Source organism: Podarcis raffonei, chromosome 14 (assembly GCF_027172205.1).
Source record: "Podarcis raffonei isolate rPodRaf1 chromosome 14, rPodRaf1.pri, whole genome shotgun sequence".
Lineage (NCBI taxonomy): Eukaryota > Metazoa > Chordata > Lepidosauria > Squamata > Lacertidae > Podarcis > Podarcis raffonei.
In genome coordinates, this window is record NC_070615.1 from 6,202,457 (window position 1) to 6,225,776 (window position 23,320).

At 38.8% G+C, this 23,320-nt stretch overlaps 1 protein-coding gene across 8 annotated transcripts in view; it reads right to left on the bottom strand.

The window, feature by feature from the left end:
* TCF12 (transcription factor 12) overlaps positions 1-23,320 on the bottom strand; it is a 140,044-nt gene that overhangs the window by 27,541 nt on the left and 89,183 nt on the right. For 6 of the 8 annotated variants that reach the window (XM_053365392.1, XM_053365391.1, XM_053365390.1 and 3 more), the window contains 5 exons: positions 8,764-8,866; positions 7,100-7,239; positions 5,408-5,555; positions 2,627-2,691; positions 97-175 (listed from right to left, as the gene is read on the bottom strand). In XM_053365392.1, the coding sequence (XP_053221367.1) occupies positions 97-175; positions 2,627-2,691; positions 5,408-5,555; positions 7,100-7,239; positions 8,764-8,866 (535 nt within the window). Of the gene's footprint in view, positions 1-96; positions 176-2,626; positions 2,692-5,407; positions 5,556-7,099; positions 7,240-8,763; positions 8,867-19,629; positions 20,158-23,320 lie in introns of those variants that run through there. The other 2 variants (XM_053365397.1, XM_053365398.1) reach the window with 2 other exon arrangements.

A 23,320-nucleotide genomic window follows, 5' to 3' on the forward strand; every position in this document is an offset into this window, starting at 1 on the left:
AGCGATATAGCTGAGTGAAGCTGACATTGCAGTCTGCTCCTCATACTGGTCCTGAGCGATATATCACCCAGACCTAGCTGTGAGAGGTGACCTTACCTGTGAGAGGTGATGGTGATCCAACAGGTGTTGAAGGATTTGAAGGGAAACTACTGCTAGTGTGGTCAGGCGAATAAATCTAAAGGAGAAAAGGCACAAATGCAGTAATCTGAACTAATTATTATACATTAGCAAACTGTCAGTACATACAAGGTCATAGTTTCTGTTTGAACATTTTTGAAAGCATGTATTGATATATCACCCAGCCCTACCATGCAACTGATCTAGCACAATGAAGTGAATAACCAGAGTTGCACCATAGCTCTCATTCACTGAGACAGAGTCAGAATTTTCTAGTGCCAGTGTTCAAAACTCCCATTGTTCTAGGCACATTTTGCAAAGGACCAGACCATGTGAAAAATGAACATAATATTTTAGCTGCAGTTCATTCATTTTCAGCTTTGTATTCTTGTTATTAAAAAAGCGCACATAGACATTCCATTGTTGCGCCCAAAAACTAGGTTTAAGGTGCCATTTAGCTCCTAGCTTTCATATCTTGGTTCTTATCTCTGTCTTAGTGCATAGTGCCCTGTAAGTTTCGGATGCATAATACTCACTTTATAGTCTTTCTAATAAGCATCTAAGAAACTTGGGAAGGCAGAACAAAGCCTAATATAACCACAATCGGATAAGACATGATGCTTTTAAAAAATAGAAGAAAGAAAATGTGTATTTTTAAAAGCCCACAGTTAAAAGAGACCAATATTTCTTATGCAAGTGAGGGCTGCTACTTTTGCTGCTGATGACCAATGAGGAGGAATTTTCTGGGGCATTCTGCCTCTAACACCTTTTCTTGCAACAAATAAGAGCCCTCTTTTGATTAGTCATGGTCCATTCTAACCAGTGGGATGCCAATATGCCTGGCCAAATGAAAAGCCCTGCACACAAAGCCTAAACAACTGAGAGCCTGCAGCACCAAGCCTTAGAGCTGTTAGCACACTGTTTTAAAACACTTCAGAGTACATTTCAGTTAAGCTTTGTCATGCTAATGTCACTGGGCCTCAAGCAACAAAAGCCATTCAGGAATTACTTGGAAAAGTCAACTTCCAAACATTTTCTCCTCCTTTGTTCAAGGACTACTGGCCATTTAGCTATCTAAGCGGCACAAAGGCTGTTTCCCCCCTGGTTTGGAGGTAGGAATCAAAACACAGGTTCTGACAAAGAGATTTGATATAATCAACAAAGTTAAACAGCTCTCCACTTTGATCTCCTTTAAATTAAAGACCAAGTGTTTTGATTTGGCATTAAGCACTGAAATAAACCAGATGTTTCTCCTGCCATATAACCCTCCATGGGCACAATCTTAAAAAGGTTATTGTTTGGCAAATGTTCAGGGAAACACATTACAAATGGCACAAATACCCAGATTTTCTTTGCTTTCTATCTACACTGGTTCATTATCCAAACCAATGCATAATCCGTTGGGCTTTGGGAACTTTGTGTAAATACTTTCATGTACAATTCTCTTTCTTGCCTACTCTGAGATTAAGACCACAATTATCCAGGCTTAAACCTAAAATAAAAGAACCTTTGCAAACGTATTATCTGGCCTTACATGTTTAATCACATAGTGGTCTGTATGGTCTTTAATACTTAAACTGAGGGAGAATGTTGTATCTTCTGATGATTCACACATGAAAGGCTTTTGTTTTTGAAATGATGCACACCACCCGAATTTTACAATTAGACACTCTTTTTGTTGCTACTAACAATATTCAAAAGCTAGTAAAAAGAAGCAGAATTTCAAGAAGATTTAACTACTTCAGCAACAGTTCATAGTGCTATGAACCAGGTTAAAAAGAAAACTCAAGAACAAACACACCGTGATCCCTTTATATTACTATCTACTTCCTGAAGTATAGCTTGCATGACACTGTTTGGGTCAGTGGGAGCAGGTGGAGAAATACCAGAATTCCAAGTGTGCAGACGTTAGCATGAACTGTTGGAGGAGATGGAATGCATCACCATCAGCTATGACAGAAATGGTTTATGGAATGACCTACCAAGAACAGCACAGGATGGGAGACCTAAGTTACCACGACAACTGAAGTCCACCCTTCAGTTACATATACTTCTTCTTTCATCCAAACACAATAAATCTACACCCCTGCCACCTCCTGTCCTCTGTCCAACTGCCTAACAATACAAGCTAAGGTTACTTTGGGGGTTTGGGTTAGGAACTTGGCCTACTCCCTCCCATTTTTCCCCCAGAGGGCCTTGTTAGCCAAACTAGTAGCTGGGCAGGGATCAAATTCTGACCAACCCAAGCAAAAATGGCCTCTGTCAGAATAGCTAACTGGAGCCCAGGACAGCAAACAACAGGAGATAAAACAAGAAAAACAAATTTAAACAATTTCAATACAAATGCAGAATAAGAAAGATATCCACTTCAAATGCTTGCTGGAAGAGGAAGGACAACAGAGATGGCGGCAGTCTAATATTCAATGCATATGCCTGATATAAACAAAAGGACAAGAACTTGCATGCAGCTTAAATTATTCCAGAAAGTGCTTCAGATAGTATTGCTTACAGATGCCAAGGCTTTTCCAAGAGCATCCCCAGTCTGTGAGCTTCCGGCAGCATTGCCTCTGTTGACTGTAAAGAAAACACAATGTGAATGTGCAGAAGATAATTGTGGTATGCTGCTATTTAATACTCATGCTCTTTCAAAAGGATTACTATGATTTAAAAAGCAAAAATATGGGGAAGACCATAAGGGAAAATTGGATTCACTGGTGAATTGTTCTTCTCAGTGGTACAGGGGTGTGGGAGTCTTAATATTTGGGAACATACCTCATCTTAGTTGTGTTAGGTAGATTTAGGCTGTAAATACCAAGAGAAGGTATGGAGAGCTTTCCTTACCTATACACAAAACCCCAATAGGATTGACAAACTTCAGAATAGTTATAAAAGCCACCAGACTGTGTCAGCAAGTGAAAAACCATGAAGAGGATAGGACATATGGCCATCCCCAGGACTCTTAGATAGTTAGCCTATAACCCAGAGCCAGGTCAGTTCAACTTGGGTATTATATTCACTGTTATGTGGGATCAGGTGGCCTCCACCATCCTGATTCTACTGAGAACAGAAATTCAAATGCAAGACCAATCTTCCCTTTCTCCAGTGGTGCAGTCTTCATATCTGGAATATACTCACTCCTTTAGACAGCTAGAAAGCTACGTTTTTCCAATTATTAGGAGCCAGTCTTTGCAACATTTTCCTCCCAAATGCAGCACTGTAGACAATATACCTTTTAATGCTTTATACTTGTAAGTAGTACTAGCACCATGTAGTGAACACTGTCCAATAGCATTGCATGCTCAATCAGATTAAAATTTCCAGGAGATTGGAACTGTAGACATAATACCATCTGAGTAACTTGGAAAGACAGGCGAACTAATGTCAGTGTACTGTAAGAAGCAAAGATTGCCAGTGTTGAAGCAATGATTCTTCAACATCAACTTCATTGGACTGGTCATGTTGTTCAGATACCTAATTATTGTCTTCCAACTACTCTACTCCCAATTTAAGAATGGAAAGCATAATGCCGGTGGTCAACAAAAGAGGTTTAAAGATGCTCTCAGGGCAAATCTAAAAATGTAATATAAATGTAAAGGTACCCCTGACCGTTAGGTCCGGTCGCAGACGACTCTGGGGTTGCGGCACTCATCTTGCTCTATAGGCCGAAGGAGCCGGCATTTGTCCACAGACAGCTTCCAGGTCATGTGGCCAGCATGACTAAACCGCTTCTGGCAAACCAGAGCAGTGCGCGGAAACACCGTTTACCTTCCTGTCGGAGCGGTGCCTATTTATCTACTTGCACTTTGACGTGCTTTCGAACTGCTAGGTGGGAAGGAGCTGGGACCGAACAACGGGAGCTCACTCCGTTGCAGGGATTCGAACTGCCAACCTTCTGATTGGCAAGCCACACTGGCCTGTAAGCACTCCAATTGGAGAACAGCCTTTACTAAAGGTGTCATGGACTTTGAAGTAGCACGAACTTAGGGTGAAAAGGAGAAATGAGCTAAGAGGAAGGAATGTATGGCAAACCCTCACCGTGATCAACTCCCACCCAGAAACCCATATCCCCACTGTGGAAGGACGTGTGGATCCAGAATTGGCCTCCACAGTCACTTACAGACTCACTGTCAAGACTGTATTCATGGAAGACAGTCTTACTCAGCTATGAGGGATTGCCAAAGGAGAAGAAGAGTAATTTAACCTCCACTGCAGTTGTTGTTCAACACCAGACTGTTAATAGCTGAGAACTGCACAGTATTTCAGAATGAAGCTGTAAAGAATGTTGCTGACAAAGAAACCCTTTGTGTAAATCACCTTTGGGGAATGTGTGTGTATAAATTACTGTTTGGGAATCTCAGAATCTCCCACCACCAGATTATTTAGCAACCAACACACTGCTTGTGAGTTCAACAATGAGACCTACAATACAGCCCAAAGAGGTCTCTAACTCCTTCATTAAATCTACTCGAGCTGCCTTCAGCACCATTTGGTAAAAAGGTGAGATACAAATATAACAAATAAGCATTTTAATGCATTTCTCACAGAAGTTCTGTAATAAAACAAGTGTATTCACCAAGTTGGTCTACAATCTGACATTACAAAAAAAAAAATCCTCCAAATTGGGTACAGACAGCCACCATTTTAGGAGTGTCTGATATGTGGGCAACTGTGCACACATGCATCATGCCAAACCAGGAAGTGACCCCAAAACATCACAAAACCGTAACAAAAAGGGGAGGAATGAGGACTTTGCAGGCTTTTCCGATGGTGTTTCAAATATATGTGATCTCACTTAAACGTGCAGAGCGCTGGAACGTAACCCCTGCTTAAATATGCAGTTGTGTGTACTTTAGAAATAATGCCCACATCAATTAAACAATACTGTCAGAGTTTCCTCACCTTTAAGAATTATACACTACATTCTTGAATGAATCCATTAGTGGGGCGGGGGGGGGGATAAATTTTGGCTGAGCTCTCTCAGTGAAAAACAAAGTAATGAATTGGAAGCCCAGTTCTCACTTTGTATAATAATTCGCCCAGCACTAGAAAGTACTCCATACTACCAAATATACCCACCCACCCATCCTGCCCTGGAACCATCTCTTCAGGCAAAATTCCAGCAGTCAGCACTGACAATGCTGTAACCCCAAACGATGCAACAAAATCTTGTGAAATGACACATTCACTTTTACACTCCACATGGACCATTAAACAGCATCAGCTTGGACATACAGATTTCTAGATTAGCCATAATCTTCCCATGATGCTTTAGGGATTAAAAAAATCTCACCCAGTATGATGTTGTTATCTGATCCATTGACAGGTGGAGTGTGTGAGGCAACATACGACGAACTGCTGGTACTGCCCCGGTGGAAGCTGGACATTGGAGGAAGGCTGGCGTTTATATCCGATGGTGAGACTGAATGTGGGGGATAGCTCTAGGAAAAAGCAGAAAACGGGGATCACAACCGAAATATGTACCTTTGTTATTATTAACAAAATAAAAAGTAAACCAGAACATGCAAGTTAAGAATGTCAGAACTGTATATCTACAACAGACCAAAGTTTATCTAGCTCAGGAGTGGCTAGAAATGTGTCATGAATATCAAGATTCTATCCTCAGCTATTAGGGCTAACAGCCACAGATGGATTGAGAGACAATTCAGACACAATGCTTCCTGCTAAGTGAATGAGCCTTATGGTTATGTGGTCCCCACCCCTTCCTAAGCTATGAGGTGAAGTCTAGAAGTTTCCACTTCTGGCTGTAAATTAACCCCAGCTCCTCACTGGTTGAATTCAGATTATAAAAATCTTATGGTTTAAAGTTGGCTTCTGTCTCCCAGCTTCTTTGAAAGCCATTAACCAGTTCCCAGCCAGGACATAATGGGAGAATATGGTGAACTGCAACTTTCTGGGTTGTTTTACTAGTCACACAAAATGAGGAGTGATATGGCAACATGAGGGTGACTGAAGCTTATGCCTTAATTTTGGGAACTGTGGTATAAAAACAACCAGGATCCAAAACGATGGCTTGAGCCTGGCATGCTCTAACAAACCACCTTGATATAAGAGGAAGCTGAGGTTATATTAAAACTGTAAGCAAAAGCTTCCAATCTCCTCCTCTTCCTGTCAAGGAGGGTAGGGCACAAACCTAGGGCTTATGTAATCTCATTCATGTTTTGCGGAACTATAATTTCCTATAAGACCCAAAGTGATGTTTCCTGTTCTATTAGAACTTCAAGATAACTTATTGGATAGTCACAGCCCATTCGTATCCAGAGGTACCACTGTAAATATAAAATTAATGGGGAATATCATTGCTTACATCCCTTTAATGTGAAAACTCTTGGTAGAATGTAAGCCACTGCTTCCTGTCTATTTTATTATGAGTTACAGGCTCCTCAGACAAATTGCCATCACCCAGGATAAGAATGTGCAGGAAGACTGAAGAAAGTGAGACAAAACTTACAATATTAACAAACAAGAGCTTCCCCCAAGATTAAACTATTTTATTATTTATTTTATTTATTTCAAGTATTTATATGCTGCTTTTAATAAGAAAAGATCACAAATCAGTTTACAAAGAAATAGCAAAATAGGAGTATGTACAATATTAAAAATGAAATTCAGTATGGAAAACATCAAAACCCATAAATAATACCGTATGTACAACACCACCTCCATAACATAGAATTATATTCATTCAATACACTTACTCAATATCCTGTTTGTTTTTCCTTTTCCATTCTGTATTACAGCAACATACAAGGACCTAAGGAGCTTTTTAAAAAGTGAACACCTTTGTCCTTTTGTGCAGATTAAAATTTGTTCATGCTTGGCTATCATAGATCAATCAGCTAAAGGTTTAAATGACAATTTACTTATACCCATAATCCAGCAAAACCAGTCTCTTAAAGGATAGTAAACTTTAACAACTGTGTTTCAACTGACCAAACTGAAAGATCAAGAGTTACTGTCTTACCAAGCGGTCATGTGTGTGTCGACTGCCATAGCTGCTGGACTGTGACATGTGAGAGGAGGAACTTTCTAGCATTCCACCAAAGGCAGGCTGGCTCATTCCATTGGAAGGGCTCCAAAGGTCTGAAGCACTGTGAGTCCCATCTTTATTTGTAATAAAAACAAAATAGAAAAAGAATGATCTTAGATTAGTAAAACAGCACATGCTGTACCGGCACTTCATTCCTCATGTCATGTACATTTTATACCCTAGCTAAATTTTATTCTGAGTCAGTGGAGGCTGGTCCACGGGGGCTACTGGGGCACAGCCCTCTCACTGAAATAGTCCATTTTTTTAAAAAAAATCCTCAAAATCTCAAAGCCACACACTCTTTCCTGTCCCCCACATATTTTATGCTTCCTTGTATTTAGAGGCACTCCTGTCGATCTCCTGTTCCCTGGCCAATCAGCTCTCTGCACCACTCAATCAATCCTAATCCAAAAACATAGCTATGGCAAGAAGAGAGGGAACTCATAACTGTGATGTATGTCGCTACAACCTCCTGTTTAAAGAATAGCAACAGGCTCTATGTGAGGCAAATGAAGAAACATTCAGAAAGTGTAACTAGTAGACAGGTTGCTATTGCTGTCTGCACAGAATTTAGAATGTCAATTTCACATAAGCTCCATTTGTTGCCTGTTTCCAAACCAAATTGTGCTTTCAAAGTGGGTCTGGAAGGACCTTCTCAATTATGTAACCTCTTCACTTTCACCCATGAGAGGTCTAGTGGCAGCAGTTTACTGCAAGTGCCTACTGCAGTATTAGTGGGAGTGGTCCTGAGGGCTTTTCCTACTAAACTCGGAACCCACTGAACCATCTCCCCACAAGGAATCTGTCAGAGCCAGGAGACGGGTCTGCTTAAACAAGCCTTGTAACCTTTTTTTCATTCAGAATGGCTGGATCTGCAGCCCAGAGCCTGCAGTTGCTACTTGTCTCCATTCTTTTTTCTTCTTCGATTGTTGTATTAATTTTATCATAGCTTTTCTCCACCTTGGGAACATTTTATCGAAACATTTACTGAATAAATAAATCTTAGCCAAGGACCCTGGGGAGGGAAAGGGAAGATTGCCTTTGCATGGGACAAGAGAAAGGTATGGAGTGTGTGTCAGTCCTCTGGATGTACGGCTGTCATTTCACATTTGCTAGGAGAGAGGTTTGTGGGTGATGTTATTGGTTGGTAGATGCAAATTTGCTATGCTTTTTGTGGGAGTGGCTGTCACTGCTGATGGAGTTTTGCTATTCTTGCTAAGCAATTGGCATGTGTCTGAGCTTGTGTTGTGAGCAGATGATACTACAGACTTCACCAGCACCTGCACAGGGGCCAGCTATGCAATAGGAATGATAACTAGGCTGTTTTTAAGCTTTTAACCAAAACATGAAATTATAATCTGATATAGAAGAAGTGGGCCCTGAAATAACATGACCTATGAAATCCAAGCATATACTTAACTTCAGGTTAGCATAATGAAAATGAACCAGGAAGAAGCAATAGAACAATTTCATTTCCCACAAACTCTCCTATCATGTATGAATGTTTTCTCCCTCCCCAAATTCTAATCTCACTCAATAATATTTGTTTACTTGCTATGCTAGTCTTTTAAAAAGTTGCTCAGTTCACAACATCTTACCTTGCAAAAAGAAAGTGCTAGCGAACATACTGCTTGGTGGTTTAGGAGACGGGTAATTTGGAGATTCTCTATTAAAGTCATCTGAATTAGATGGCGCATAAACCTAAACCAATAAAATGGAAGGGAAAGGAAAGATAAACATGTAATTGTTAAAAGTGAAAATAAAGGTTCTAGTGGAACACAGGATAATTAAACAAGCACAGCCAGCTCTGAAGCTAAAACTTAATTCCTCAGTTGCAAATACCTTTCCTGGAAGTTAGAAAGTGACGTGAGCAGGCTTAGCTCCACCCAGCCATCTCCCCCACCCCTCCAGGGTACTAATTCAAAGAGGCAACCTGATAAAAGTCCAAACATGAGCAATTACTTAAATTAAAAAAGAAAAAGGAAGAACAAGCAGCAGGCTCCCTAAACAATATTTGAATTAGAGGCATTGAATTTGTTCATTGTTTGCTTAAGTTACAATTCCAGGGGTCAGGTAAAAATACAGAGTATCAAAGGGTAAACTTTAATGGACCATCATCTACTACATCAGATGCCATAATAAATTATCTAGTCTAAGGTGTCATAAACCTATTGTTGCACCACATTAAAGTGGCTACCCCTCTACAACTATTCAAAAGAGTACATGTGCAATCAGAGAGAGTAGACTTCAAGCTTGTTGGGTCTTCTTTTCTTTTTAGACCTCTGAAGTCCAAAAACCAGAGCAAGGTACAAAACACAAGAGAAGAAATCTAAGCCCAATAATTTGTTCTGAGTATCAGAATGGCACAAAGCTCACATGGAAAATATAAATTTATGAATATACAATGAAAATTTTACATGTTCTATCATTCATAATAGACAACCAATCAAAATTCTCGAGAGAATGATGTGTTTTTCTAGGGAGATTCAGAATTTAAGCTGATTTTGGTTTACACTATTTTATTCAAATTGTATAACATTTTATTTCATTTTAGTTGTTTTACTGTTTAAGAGTAGTAATCTTTTCCTTTTTAAGAGGCAAAGTTATGATTTTCCAAGGAAATTCAGCATTCTAAATCTGTCAGGTTGTAGTTTGCATCCAAGTTAATTTCTGCTACATTGTCTTACTTTCATATTGCTAAACTTCCAGAATCATCTAAAAACAACAAAGAAATTACTCTGAATCTTCTAAGCTCAAAATCCCTCCACACATAAATTCACTACCGCACCCCACTTCTTCATTGCAGCAGTGTAATTTGTAAATAAATTCATTTTCTATTTGCTCCTGCAATATACCACACTTCTGCAAGTAAAACAGAATTTCAACAAGCAAATTCTTACAAGTCTGGAAAGGCTACACACACACACACACACACACACACACACACACGGCTTACGGCTTCAGAATGTCATGCTTTAAATATTTCATGCTAATACAATGAGGAACATTATCATTTGAGAATCAGCCAGATACTTTCAACTGCAGTCAACAAGTGAACAACTGTGTCGTATAAAGTGAAGATATTTTGCTTACAAGGTGTATAGTAATTAGTGCTGCAATTTCAAATCTAGTCCAAAATGTATTCTAAAAAAACTTTTAATTATTGTGTGTGTGCACATGTACTACATGTTTTTGTTTAAGTTCTCTTACATACAACTTACATGAATCACTCAGTTACCTACTATTCGAGGAGCTCAAACCACTTCAAAATCTGGCATGTATGGCTTAACGTCATTATCTCATTCTGATAGATTCTTAAAATGTGCTGTGCTTTGAAATGCAATAAATATTCACAATGAAGGCTACTAATGACATCTCACAATTCCAATTACTTTTTCCTACCTGCATTTAAGAAGTCAATATTTGGCAAGCTCAAGTAATACATAACCTGATACATCAAAACAAAACTATTTCTTAGAAGATTAATTCATTAACATTCTATTAATTTATTTCACAATGAAATATCAATATATCAATTAACTACATCTTCCTACTAGAGAACAAAAAGATTAATAATAATAATAATAATAATAATAATAATAATAATATACTGCCCTATACCCGGAAGTCTCAGGGCAGTTCACAGAAAAAATCAACATAAAAATCACAATATATATGATCAAAATTACCCAATGCCGACTGAACCTTAATCACAGCTGTCTTCACTTTAACTATAATCCACGTTTCCTTTCTTGATACCAATCCACATTATTCTTATATAATTTACGTAATGTAATTGAATAGTAATTCCTTCCTTTTTATTTTTAAGAAGTTGTAAATATTTTTTACTTTTCAAGAAATTGTCAGGGGGGGAATAATCCTATGTAATGGCTGTTGAAACAGTAACAACTGCTAAAAGTAATATCTGAGTGTATATGTAGCAATATTTTGGGGTTTAGTCTACATCTGATGAGCTGCTGTGATCAAACTGGAGACTGTCAAATCCACCCATGGACTTTCCTGCTTATTTCCAAGTGTGCCACGCAGTCTGTTTGCCTGTGGTTTCTGCATCGTGTAATCCAAGAGTCTCTCTGCATCCAGTCTGCAAATGGCAATAACTTAAAGAACAACCTGCAACCTCCCTGACAGGGCTGCCCTCCCCTCACAGCTGTGGATCACCATTCTGACTTTGGAAAGAATGATTTTTCCTTGCTGGATAAATGAGAGCTGACAATAATGACACAGTCATCTTAGTTACTGTCTTCTTAAAAAGACTATGTAAGATCTTCTGCTTGTTTTACTGTTATAAAAGTAATAAAAAGGAACTGCACAACTGAACATTCTACACAGTAGTCAACTGATTTCAAAACTGTTTTGTGCACTTGGAAGAGGAGGATGACAGAAGCCACCAACTTTTAAAAGCAATTTAAAAAAACTCTGCAGTGGAGAGCCTGACAGATTTAATTTTGTACAGTACAGTTTGCTGCACTTTACAGGAAGTACACTAGTACATTCATAGCATGCATTGTATACACCCACACATATTTAGTAACCAAATGCCCAATTTTAAATCTTCAGAATCCAAAGACACCAGGCAGACAGAGAGAATACTTAATTTACAAGTTGAATCCTAAACATTTTAGCATGTACTGCAGTTCCTTCAATAAGACTTACAGAATGCAGAAATGGAGATGAATATTATTGTACTAAAGCCAACAGTGACAAAAACATGCTACTTTGAAACTGCACTGGGAAAATGCTCAACAATTCTTGTGAGCAAGTCTGAAGCTCAGTTTAATAATCAGTGCAAGGAGAAACTGAAAAGAAAAAAATTATCTGCAACAAATCTGTGACAGCAATATAATACAGACCACTTTTATAATAAAAAGTGGAGGAAAAGTGTCCTTTCAAAAAGGACCAGAAGTGTTCTAGTGCAGGCACACAACTTTATATAGTTTTGCTGTGTTCCAGTATCTTAAGTATAGCTTCCAAAAACATAGCTGCAGTGATATCAAGCTGCACTTCTTCCAGTCTGGATTCCGAAGATCAAAGAATTCTTGCAGCAGAACACAAGTGATGTGGTCTCAAAAGGCTTCATTAATTCCAGATGTGGTGAAAAAGTCTGCCAATTCCACAAAAAAGAGCAAGCTTTCCTTTGTTACAGTCAGAACTGCCCACAAATTAAAACCAGGTCTCTTAAGTCATTTGATCACCTGCAGATGACTGCCAGCTCACCCCCGCCCCACCTCTCAAGCTAAAAGCAGGTTTTATTTTTTGTTACTACAAACAAAAATTTTAAAATACAAGAACAGAAAAGAATTACTGGGATAGTGAGATTAGGCAGCCTATGAGTAAACAGATCTGCGCTTATAATTGCAACTTGACAATGAAGGTATTTTAGACTTTAAATATAGGCAGATGCTTCACTTTAAATAGAATCAAGGCATAGGTCCCAATCCAGCACAAAGTAGGCTCAGGTGAACAGATCCAAAGCCTTGCTCTTAAAGTTCTGCTCTCACCTCCTCATGGACTATTAATAATACAACTATTTCCCTTTTTTGCCTCCTATCTTCTGAGCACTTAGACCAGGACCCAGAAAAGGAACTACTGGGTACAATTCAGCCTGATTTAAACAAGCAAGAGTGCCAAGCTGCCAACTGATACTAGGCAGGCAGCCTCACTATATTGCTATCAACACCTGCTGCAAAAGTTTTTGTTTAGGCATGTGTACTCAGAAATGTAATTTTGATACATATTTTTAAAAAACTGCTGGCTTTACTTTTCAAAATTTTAGGTGAAGTTGTTTGCAACTTTTGAGTTTATCTGTATTTTAAATACCAGTATACATTTTATATTGTTTTTTGTAAACTGTTTAGATGTGTTGAAGATCCAGTGATACATAACTCTTCTTAAATAAATCTATGCTGCAGTACATTATTAATAAGATGTATGACTCTGAACCCTGAGATTTAATGAAAAGACATTCTCAAAAGCCAGTTCCCAGTTTGGGGGCTCCCTCATCCAGACATCTGGAAACGCCCAAGCCTCAGAATTTTTCAGAAGAAATGCCAAATCTTTTTTACTCAAGCACACACGCACAGAGGCTGTTGATAAACAGAGGAGCCTTCAGGGGGTAGCATGCTCTTTAAGTGTTTGGAGTACTTTCAAAATGGTAAACTATTCAAAACATTTGTGAGCAATGACCCACCTTCTGAAAATCATGTCTCTCTTACCCCTTTCAGAGGCTGTGCACAAGGCTCTACACTCACAGCTCTCGAAGTCTGTGGATTGCAGCAAAGCATATCTCAGAGCCCAAGACAACATCAAACAATGTTTAAACCCTTCTCTGGGAGGCTGAGCTAGCTCAACTTTTTTGTTTACAGAAAGCTGACCAGGCTTTCCAGCCTGCAATAAACAGCTAACCTGACCTCCCTGGCATCCCTGCAAGCTCTGAAGTGCTTAGCATCTCTTACCCTAATAAATGGGTATGTAAGAAAGGGTGACCCCCACCTCCCCACCCCCACCTCTCCCTCTCTCTCTCTCTCTCTCTCTCACACACACACACACACACACTTTATTGTCTTTGTCAGACCACAACAGTCAAGTTAAGCTCTGCCACATGCATCGTATTCCTTGGAATAATTACAAATCCAATGAACCCATCATGCATGACTTTGTATATAGCAGGCACAGCATTAAGAATTTAATTTTTTTATGAATTAGGAAAGCACCTCAAGCATGCAGTGCAGCAAATAGCTGGAATGCCAGGTAAATTATTTGGAAGGAAAATATTAAATATTCAGCACCTTCACATATAAAGAATATGGAACAACCAGATATTAATGCTGTCTTATCTGATGTCAAGAAACTACAAAAGAATACAAAATGTTCACTGAAAATTATCCATTCTAGAACACTGGACAATGAGGAAGCAAACCTTTAAATACCAAAAGAAATATAAGTTCTTTCGTGCTCACCCTTACAGGAGAGAGAGGAACACTTGAGTGCCCCGCTTGCTTTACCTGTAGATGGGCTTGGGAATGCAAAATGGGAAAAGGAAGCCAACAGGCAAACATTTGGGAGTTAAAGGCAGGTGGGAAGGACTGGTTAAGAAATGCAAGCAGGTTCTGTACTCTCAGACACTACCATTAAAGATAGACTAAATTCAGGAAAAATGTTCTGAAACAAAAGTGCTGAAGTCACTCTCCCCATTCCTAAAGAAAGGTCAAGGGCTGCTGAAGCCATTTAGAAAACAAGAACATGACTCTGCTCTCTTCTTCATCCCTCTCTTTAGTGTGGTCAATTGGTTTAAAGTCAATGTTGTTGCAGCTGCAGACAATGACAAAATGTATTTGAGGTAATGCAAGAGAGGGCAGGCAATGGGTATTTCTGACAAAATGGGTATTTCTGCAAAATGGGTATTTCTGCAAAAAATGCGGTACTTTAAAAAGAAGTTTGTGCCCAATAAGTTCATCTTTAAAAGCAGCAAAAAATATTTTCAAATTTGTGCTGTGTAAAGCCTACCTAATGAATTAAGTTCTTTTGAAATAACTAGCCCTGGCCTTATGTACTTAGAGGAGTATATATTGACAAATAGGGGTGGGGTGGATATATATTTCATGCAGCAGAACAGAAAATTGCAGTTTCTCTGGAAATTTCTCTCAAAAGTTTCTGACAAGGGAACACATTTTTTAAAAAATGCAGCTCTATCATTCTGTAAATGGCCAGCAAAAGTGAATTGTCCACACTATCTATATTTATACATCGTCTCATCAGTTTGAAAAGATCTGTAAGTCAGATGTCTGGAGCAGAGATAGAAACATTTTCCTGGGCTACTTCAGTACAATATCTACTAGAGACAACACAGCAGAGAGAATAATCAAACAGTGTAGTGCTACAAGCAAATTTGCTTCTGGAGATTCCTGGATGAGCCCCTTCTTAGTCTTGACTTGCAAATGTTTATTGTGATCCAGAGTCAGCCAAACACAACTGATACAGACGCTGAGTTCAGACAATCATATCCGATTTTCATAAGGCGATGAATGAATCAACCTTTTGCTCATACACTGAGACCCCCTGCTCTTCTGTTCACCACGATTAAACAAGGAAATATCTAATTAAGCATAGCTCCCTGTTTCAGATGGACTGAGAAACCACTGTTCCTTTAGCCTTGTAACACACCAAGTTCTTAATCCCAGCTGGTTCCAAATCTGTTAACCATAGTTACTTGATAAATATAGGCTGCAGTACTAACTACACTTACTTAGGACTTACTTGTGAGTAGACATGGTTAATATTGCACTATATGTTATATATGTTATGTACTGGTAAAAGAGGACACAAATATTTCTTGCAGCAATTGCATACGGCTGCCGCAAATTTTACTCCCCCTCCCCAAATCTACACATGAAGATATTTTCTCCTATTTCAACTTAGCATCTGTATAAGGAATTATGAGGGAATATGGCATACTAATAATTAAAAAATGTGAGATATCCAGTAATATATTAGTAAATCTAAAATGAAGATTGTTTTCTCTGCTCCCCACATGCTGATAGTCCTAGAAAATTAATATAATGTCTTTCTGAAAGCATGCCTTACCTTAACTCAAATTAATGGAGTTATGTCTTTTAAAAGAAAGAACAGGGTGGTGCTTCGGGTTTCTGAAACTTTCCCCCTAAAAATTTCAAGTATTTACAGTCAATCTGCTATGATGACTGTAGGTTCTTAAGATCGATCATGGGTGGTGTTCTCTTAACGAGTCCCATCAGCGTAGCAATTTTTTGCTTCTGCAGCAAGACTTTCTGTCCCTCTTCTTCCTCCATGTACACCCTAGGCTCTCTCCAAATCTGTTCTATGGGGTTGGTGATACTCCCTGAACAGATTTAAGGGGTGTGCAGGGAGTGGCGAGGGGGAAAGAACATTCTGTTGTGCAAGCCGAACTCCTTACACTGATGGAATAATTGCCTTGCTACTATGTTGGATTCCACCCCTTACCCTTGGCTAAGAGAGGCGTAAAACAATTTAATTTCAAAGGTCAAGTTTTTACAATCAGTCAAAGTGTTCAAACTTCCATGACTGTACCACTTTAGCCTTCAGGTGTGGGGGTGGGCAGCCTCCTCTCTAAAAATTTCCTTGCATACAGAAAAGAGAAATCTTCAGCCTCCTCTTTTCCTTTACATGCTATTTTTCTATATGCAGGTGCCCCCCCCATGGGAACAATTCAAAATCAACAACTTCTTTGCAGTTTACAGTTCAAGAAAAGCTTGATCCCTCCATCCCACTGATTATATAAATTTAACCCCAGTGTGTCTGATTCAGACTCTAAAGAACACTTACATTCATCATTAAAAGACTCTGATCCAAAATGCACAAGTGGCTCCATGACGGTGATGCTTGCCAGTCAACTCTTCCCTATTTACTGATATGTTAGGTACATCACCATAGTGTGTATGGATTCACTTTCTCAGATTTAGAATGTGTTTGGCCCAGTTGTCAGAAAGCTGCTCTCTCACCAGGGTTTGACAGCTGTCATGGGAATATTTGACACAGAGCCGGGGCAAGATATTACCTCAACTTCAGTTGTTAAAGTGGAATGAAGTGGCATACAACGAAGGCAACACAGAAGAAAAACTGCATTGATACAGTGATATTATTCTCTAACCACAACCCATTGTCTCCAGAATGTCAACAGGTTATTCTGTTTGGTAATTATTTGGTAATTCTTCACAGAACTCTAGCCCAATGGTTGCCATCAATTTGATTTGAACTGATTTTATAATGAATTGATTTTAGAATGCTGTATTATTTTACTGTTGTTAGCCGCTCTGAGCCCAGCTTCGGCTGGGGAGGGCGGGATATAAATAAATTATTATTATTATTATTATTATTATTATTATTATTATTATTATTATGAGACTGCAGACCACGGACCTCTTTATACAGTACAACAGTTCTTTCGAAAAAATAATCTGACACAGGTTGCCTAACAGATACAGACAGTGCAACACACTGTGATAGCATTTTACCTATTTCTGTAAACTGGCTTACCTACACTCACAATGCACATTTTGTTCCCAGAAGATGGATGCTTACTTTTTAAATAGGTAGAGCAAAATGTAAACAAAATTCTGTCTGAAAACTAGCTTGATAAATTGCTTGCATTGCATCTGTTTTCAGGGAGGGCCTTACTCGCCTTTTCATTTTAGAATTAAACTACTCAAAACTACCGTACTTCTTGTTCTATGGTTAAGCCACAAGGCTTTAATATGTTATGGCTTAATGAGGTATAGTTGATTTTTTAAATACCGATCTGTAGCAAAATATAAAGAGGCACATTTATTTCATTCTAACAAAATCTGATTTTTACTTTATTTCCATCCCAACACATTAGAGCCTATAAGGATTGCCTCCTTCATCTTATCCAGAGATAACTGAAAGAATCCCTTTCAGTTTTGTTCTTATATTGCATCTATTAGTTAACTTGATAACCTTTTGTCCTCCTTTAAAGATCAAAAGGGGACAGGTCAAGGAGTGCTACTGATTGGAACAGCAGGCCTTCCCATGGGCTCCAAAAAGCCCTAGTAGCTTTTTCCAAATCATACACTGCCACAGAAACTTTCAGTTCCTCACTGCATGGCGGAATCTTCTGATACTTAACAATTAAAACTGTTATTTATTTGAAGTTCGGAAACACGTAACCAGACTTTATTAACTATAGATTGGGCAAATACTACAAAGAAGGTGGCTGGACATGATTCAGTCTGATACAGTTTTAGGAGTGTATTAGCTATTCTTGACAAATATTAAGGCAAAAACATGCTTCAGAATGAAGCCCTGAATCAGAGCAGAAGAGAAGACAAGCCAACATTTTCCACTTAACACCACAAATATGAATTCCCCAATGAATCAGAATGATTTAACCTTTCTCTTTCCTACCCCCCTTTGAGTTGCTTCCATAAAGCCTAAACGCTGAAGTGTCACAACACAGAAGGGGCACCAGGATATGGAATTGTTATACAATTTCTAGCTCTTCAAGTTCATGAGCGTCACCCATGAACCATAACAAGCAGATGCTATCAATTCTTGAGGCTTGCTTCTTTACAGTACCAGCACTTCCATCCATTACAAGCCTGGAAATACTTAATAAGATCAAAGCTTTCCCCCTCGCTGCAGAACAAAGAGGAATGTTCAGAGCCAGAGAAAGAATAAAATCAACACTCCATGAAAGCCAGACTCCCATTGCTTCTGGAGAACTGCAGACTTCATTTTACTTCTTTCCAACATATACATCTTCACACAAAACTGCAAAACTACTTAAACTTAGGAGGCGACATAAAAAGAATCATTTTCCCATTTGGAGGGCTTGGGATGTTGACACCAAAGAAAATAAGTTTCCCTAAAGTTGCCTGAAACTCAGATGCACTTTATAATGATTTAGATATGTCCAGAGGGCAATTTACCAAACCTTTAGCATTTTGCAATGCTACTGAAGTTTGACTATGCTTTAAAAGACTAAAAACAAAACAAAACTGGATCACATCACTCAGATTGCTAATCAACGGCAATAAAATATGAGGCAATACTTTGAGAGGCAGAACATAGAAATGCCTCAACATTAATTGCAACTTATCTCTTCTAGTTAATGCCATTTGCCAATGTACATCGTTAGTAAAATCCTAAAAAAGACTAAAGCTTTTAAGTACTTTGCAGAGTGAGCAGCAGTCATTACATGACACATAACACGACTGGATTAGTTTTCTGCGGTGTCTAAAATCAGTTTTGATTACTATCAAACCCATAAAATGCACTTAAGGCTCCTATGAAATGTGGAAGGTTCAGTCTACATTACACAATAGCCATATGGACAAAACACCAACGCACAACACAATACTTATCAAACTCTAAAACGTACATATTGCTCCAGAACTTTACACATCTGAAGAGATGCAGATTTATAAACCATTCCTAAGCTATAGAAAGTATTTTTGTATAAAGGAGGATTCAACTTTATGGATCAGATTGAAGATTTTCAAAATGAAAACACACGGTATCACTGGAAGGACAGTATCTGAATGAAGCACAAACACTTAAGTGCGAAACAGCAGCCTGGTCAGCCAGTTGCTTTCTGAAATATTCCTCGCTTTTTGTACTCACTTTTTTAAAGCAAGTAACTGGAACGGTTTCAATTTCTTTCGCTGCTGCATGAAGCAGCAATAATGCCTTTCACATTTTCAAATGCATTGCTACATGAGTGAAATAATGACATTCTCAAGGCAACAGAACAGCTGCATAAAATAAAAGCAAGTTATGTGCAACGATCATAGCACTAACTGAAGCAATTTAGTCTAAGTATTCTAGTCTATACAAGTATATCTAGCTGCTAGACCAGTCCAGAGACTACAAACAACATTTCCAGCCACACTACTTTGGAAAGTATCAGAACAAAAGGAAAGTCCCCTTACCGTTTTTCCATTGTAGTAATACATCAAAGAGTTGCTGCTCATTCCAGGTACAGGATACGCACAATACATGTTCACTCTAAAAACAACACAGCGTGCAGTCTAAGAGCACAGCTTCCCTCCAAGACATCAATTCACCAAATGAAACACAGCAATTCTTCAGTCAGATACAAGCACACATGCATCTACTCAGAAAGAATTTATGCAAAATAGGACTGAACCATCTAATACAGGAGAATAGGGTGTGTGTGTTAGAAACTATGCTGTAAAATCTTCCTTCAAAAGTAATCCAGTTTTAGTTGTAATGCAAACAAACAAGGACTTCCATAAAGGATTTAAGAATTTACACCTTAGTCAAAAGGGCAGTAGTTTGCAGCTGCACTCAAATAAAAAAGCCATTTTTTCAGAGCCAAAAAGGGAAGCAATGGTAAATCCTTAGCAATTCAATCTTTTTTTTGTTTTAATTAAATGAGAGCTTTTGTGGAAGCAGAGACCAAACTTCATGCATCTCTAGCCATACTTCCATCTGGTTCTCTCTAAAGCTGCTTCCAACTTTCACGAATACGCCACTCACTGGTTTGAAATGCTGAATTACACGCTGGGAGAAGGAGGAGGAGGAGGACCTAGACAGCTAATTGCTTCCTGGACCAAAAAAAAGCAATAAGCCCTTCATCATTAGGTGCCTGTTAGAGCCCAGGGTCAGGGGACATCCAATGTCCTTTCAAAGAGCTGAGGGGGGGAAATGTGGTACTTTAGGACACAGAATTCACACATCAGTCTAATAGTTATGAACATACAAAAACAGACTATAACTAATATTTAAATTGACATAACAAAATAAGCTTGGCCTTGTAGTTGTCTGTTTTAAACATATTTTCCAATTCATTTTAGTGACATTTTTACTTTAAAATTTTTTAACGTTGGCTAATATTAAAATTAATATTTCTTTTCTTTTCTCCCTGATGTAATTCAGACCTTAAGATTTCATTTCAATGCACCCTTACAAAAATAAAGCAAGGTATAATAAAATAGGAAGGTTAAATGCAATCAATAAATACCCATATATCAGTCTTACTAAGAATTCTCAACTTGGGTAAACAGGAATTTATGTTGTGGGGGTGCAGCCTTCATGTTGCTGGGGGGGGCAGAACCTCAGTTAGTTAAGTATTTTTATTGATTTACTTGATTTGGGGGAGCAGCTGCCCCCCTGCCCCCTGGCTAGGCCCATGACTCTGTCCAAAGAATCACACAATATACTCAAATGCAGCTAAATGCTGAACATTTTAAAAACTATTTTTACTCATTTTATTTTAATAACATACATAGACTCAAATACAGTGCGTAGGCAGGATGGAGGGTTGCAGGGGGGAGTTTGTTCAAAATAAACTTGCATCCTTATTTTGTGGTTTCTTTCAGGTCATTTCTATGTTCTGATTTACTAACAGTTTTGAGCTGAAATGTGAATATTTTACCATGAATATTATGAACAATCAAGAACAGAAATGTATACATTTTAATGTTTATATTATATGGCAGGTTATATGGCAATATTATATGGCATCATAATTAAATGCAGACCAAAGGGATATTGTTTAAAAAAACTTAATATAGGTTGTTAGATCAGCCTTGAAGGCCCTGCTGTCAAGCCCATGCTAACTGGAAAGGAGTAGGCACAGGGCTTTCTCTGTGGTGGCACTACAGTTGTGGAATTCCTTCCATGGAAACAACCAATAGGCTCTGTTGCTTCCTGCTTTTGGATGGTCTTCAAAAACATTTTATTTCAATTAGCATTTGATGTACGATTTCTGCCATTGTGATCACTCTATGGCAGGGGTAGGCAATGTAAGGTCCATGGGCCGGATGCGGCCCAATCGCCTTCTCAATCCGGCCTGCGGACAGTTTGGGAATCAGTGTGTTTTTACACGAGTAGAATGTGTGCTTTTATTTAAAATGCATCTCTGGATTATTTGTGGGGCATAGGAATTCTTTCATTCCCCCCCCCCCAAATATAGTCCGACCCACCACATGGTCTGAGGGATGGTGGACTGGCCCACAGCTGAAAAAGGTTGCTGCCCCCTGCTCTTTGGTGAGGTTCATTATTAATTGTATTGCCTACATTTGTAGATAAAACAGAAATTACACTCAGGAAAGACAACAACAGCAACAGTATCATCATCATCAACAACAACAAATCCCATCTTTACAAGCCTTCAATTTGGCTTTGTAGATCTTCAAGTTGCTTTTTCCTAAAATTTACTATGCTGCTCTTTCCTGGATTGGTGCTAAAACATTTTTCTCCTGTTAATGATACTGTGCTGTTGAGAGCTATTCTTAATGCTGTTTATTGTTACGGTGATAATTATATATTTTAAGTGTTTTGATGAAGCATTTTGTGTTTTCATATGTTGGAAGCTGCCTAGTGAGGCCTTGGCCCTAAAGGGGGCCTAAACAAAAACAAACCAACTGAACAGGCTGAGGAACAGCTGCAAAACAGCATCAGGATACAGACTGCCAAGCGCAGGCGTGCCAAGCAGCTTGCAACTCTCTCTGTCCGCCCTCAGAGGCCACATGGATCCTCTTGGGTTCTCAAAGCACTGGCTAAGATGGCTTGATTTACAACAATGTCACTCTAGTGTTTTACTTCTGCAGGCAAGATATGTTAAATCTCTCTTTAGATCTTACTCAGGCTCTCCCCCAAAGGTTAGCAACTGTTCTAGGATTAAGATGTTTTTCAGAAGAATATACTCTATGTCAAAGTATGACAGAATGTTTAAGACCTACTTGACTGACAAAGACAGACAAATGTAAGAATTTCCATCTGGAAGAGTTCACAGGAACACTATCAGTCAAGTGATCCCTGGCAATCTCAGTACACTTCATGAAGCCTTGACAGATATTTTGCAGGGGTGAAAGAGTTCTTGCCAATCTTGACAGACTTTTTCGAGTGTAAGCATGTCAACCTGCTGTGTGACATGGCAGGATGTAATACTTAGTTACACGGAGATTCCCTTGCAGTTTGGGTTTCCTAGAAGCTACCGATCACAAAATGTGAGTAATTGTGTTGGCCACCCAACAAAAACCATTTTTGTACCTACAACTTTTAAAGTGAACTTTTAATCTGTGCAACAGCTACATCATACTCATATTTTTCAGGAACAGCAGAAACTGGAGCAGCAACCAAATTGGTGAACATGTTATTTTTAAAATACCTGTTTTGATATATTTTTTTCCACTATAAGAAACAGCCACCACATATGAAAATCACTTTCTTTCTCCCCCCACCTCTTTTCAATGCTTTTTATGCCAACTGTAACACATTCCTCTTCATTTAAAGGGTGCTTGAGACCACCAGCATATTTTCAAGCTCTCAAATGTGATGAGTACTGACTACTCATCACATTTAGAAGTCCTAAATCCTTTTCACAGGCTCCCATGACATGAAGCCCCCCCCGCCCCCCCATACAACATAGCTATTAAATTATAAAACCCTTATGCCTGAGAGTTCTATGTGAGATAGTGAGGCAAAGTAGAGTCTGGAAGGATGCCTTGATTATATGAAATGCTGCTATGGCAGACACCCCACATATTGCCCAGGACGGGAGGTGTCCAATACTTTGTTCTAAGTGGTGCCCATTTATTAAAAGACACCTGCAGATCCTATCTGAGTGTCTGGTGTAAAATGAGCAACAGGAGA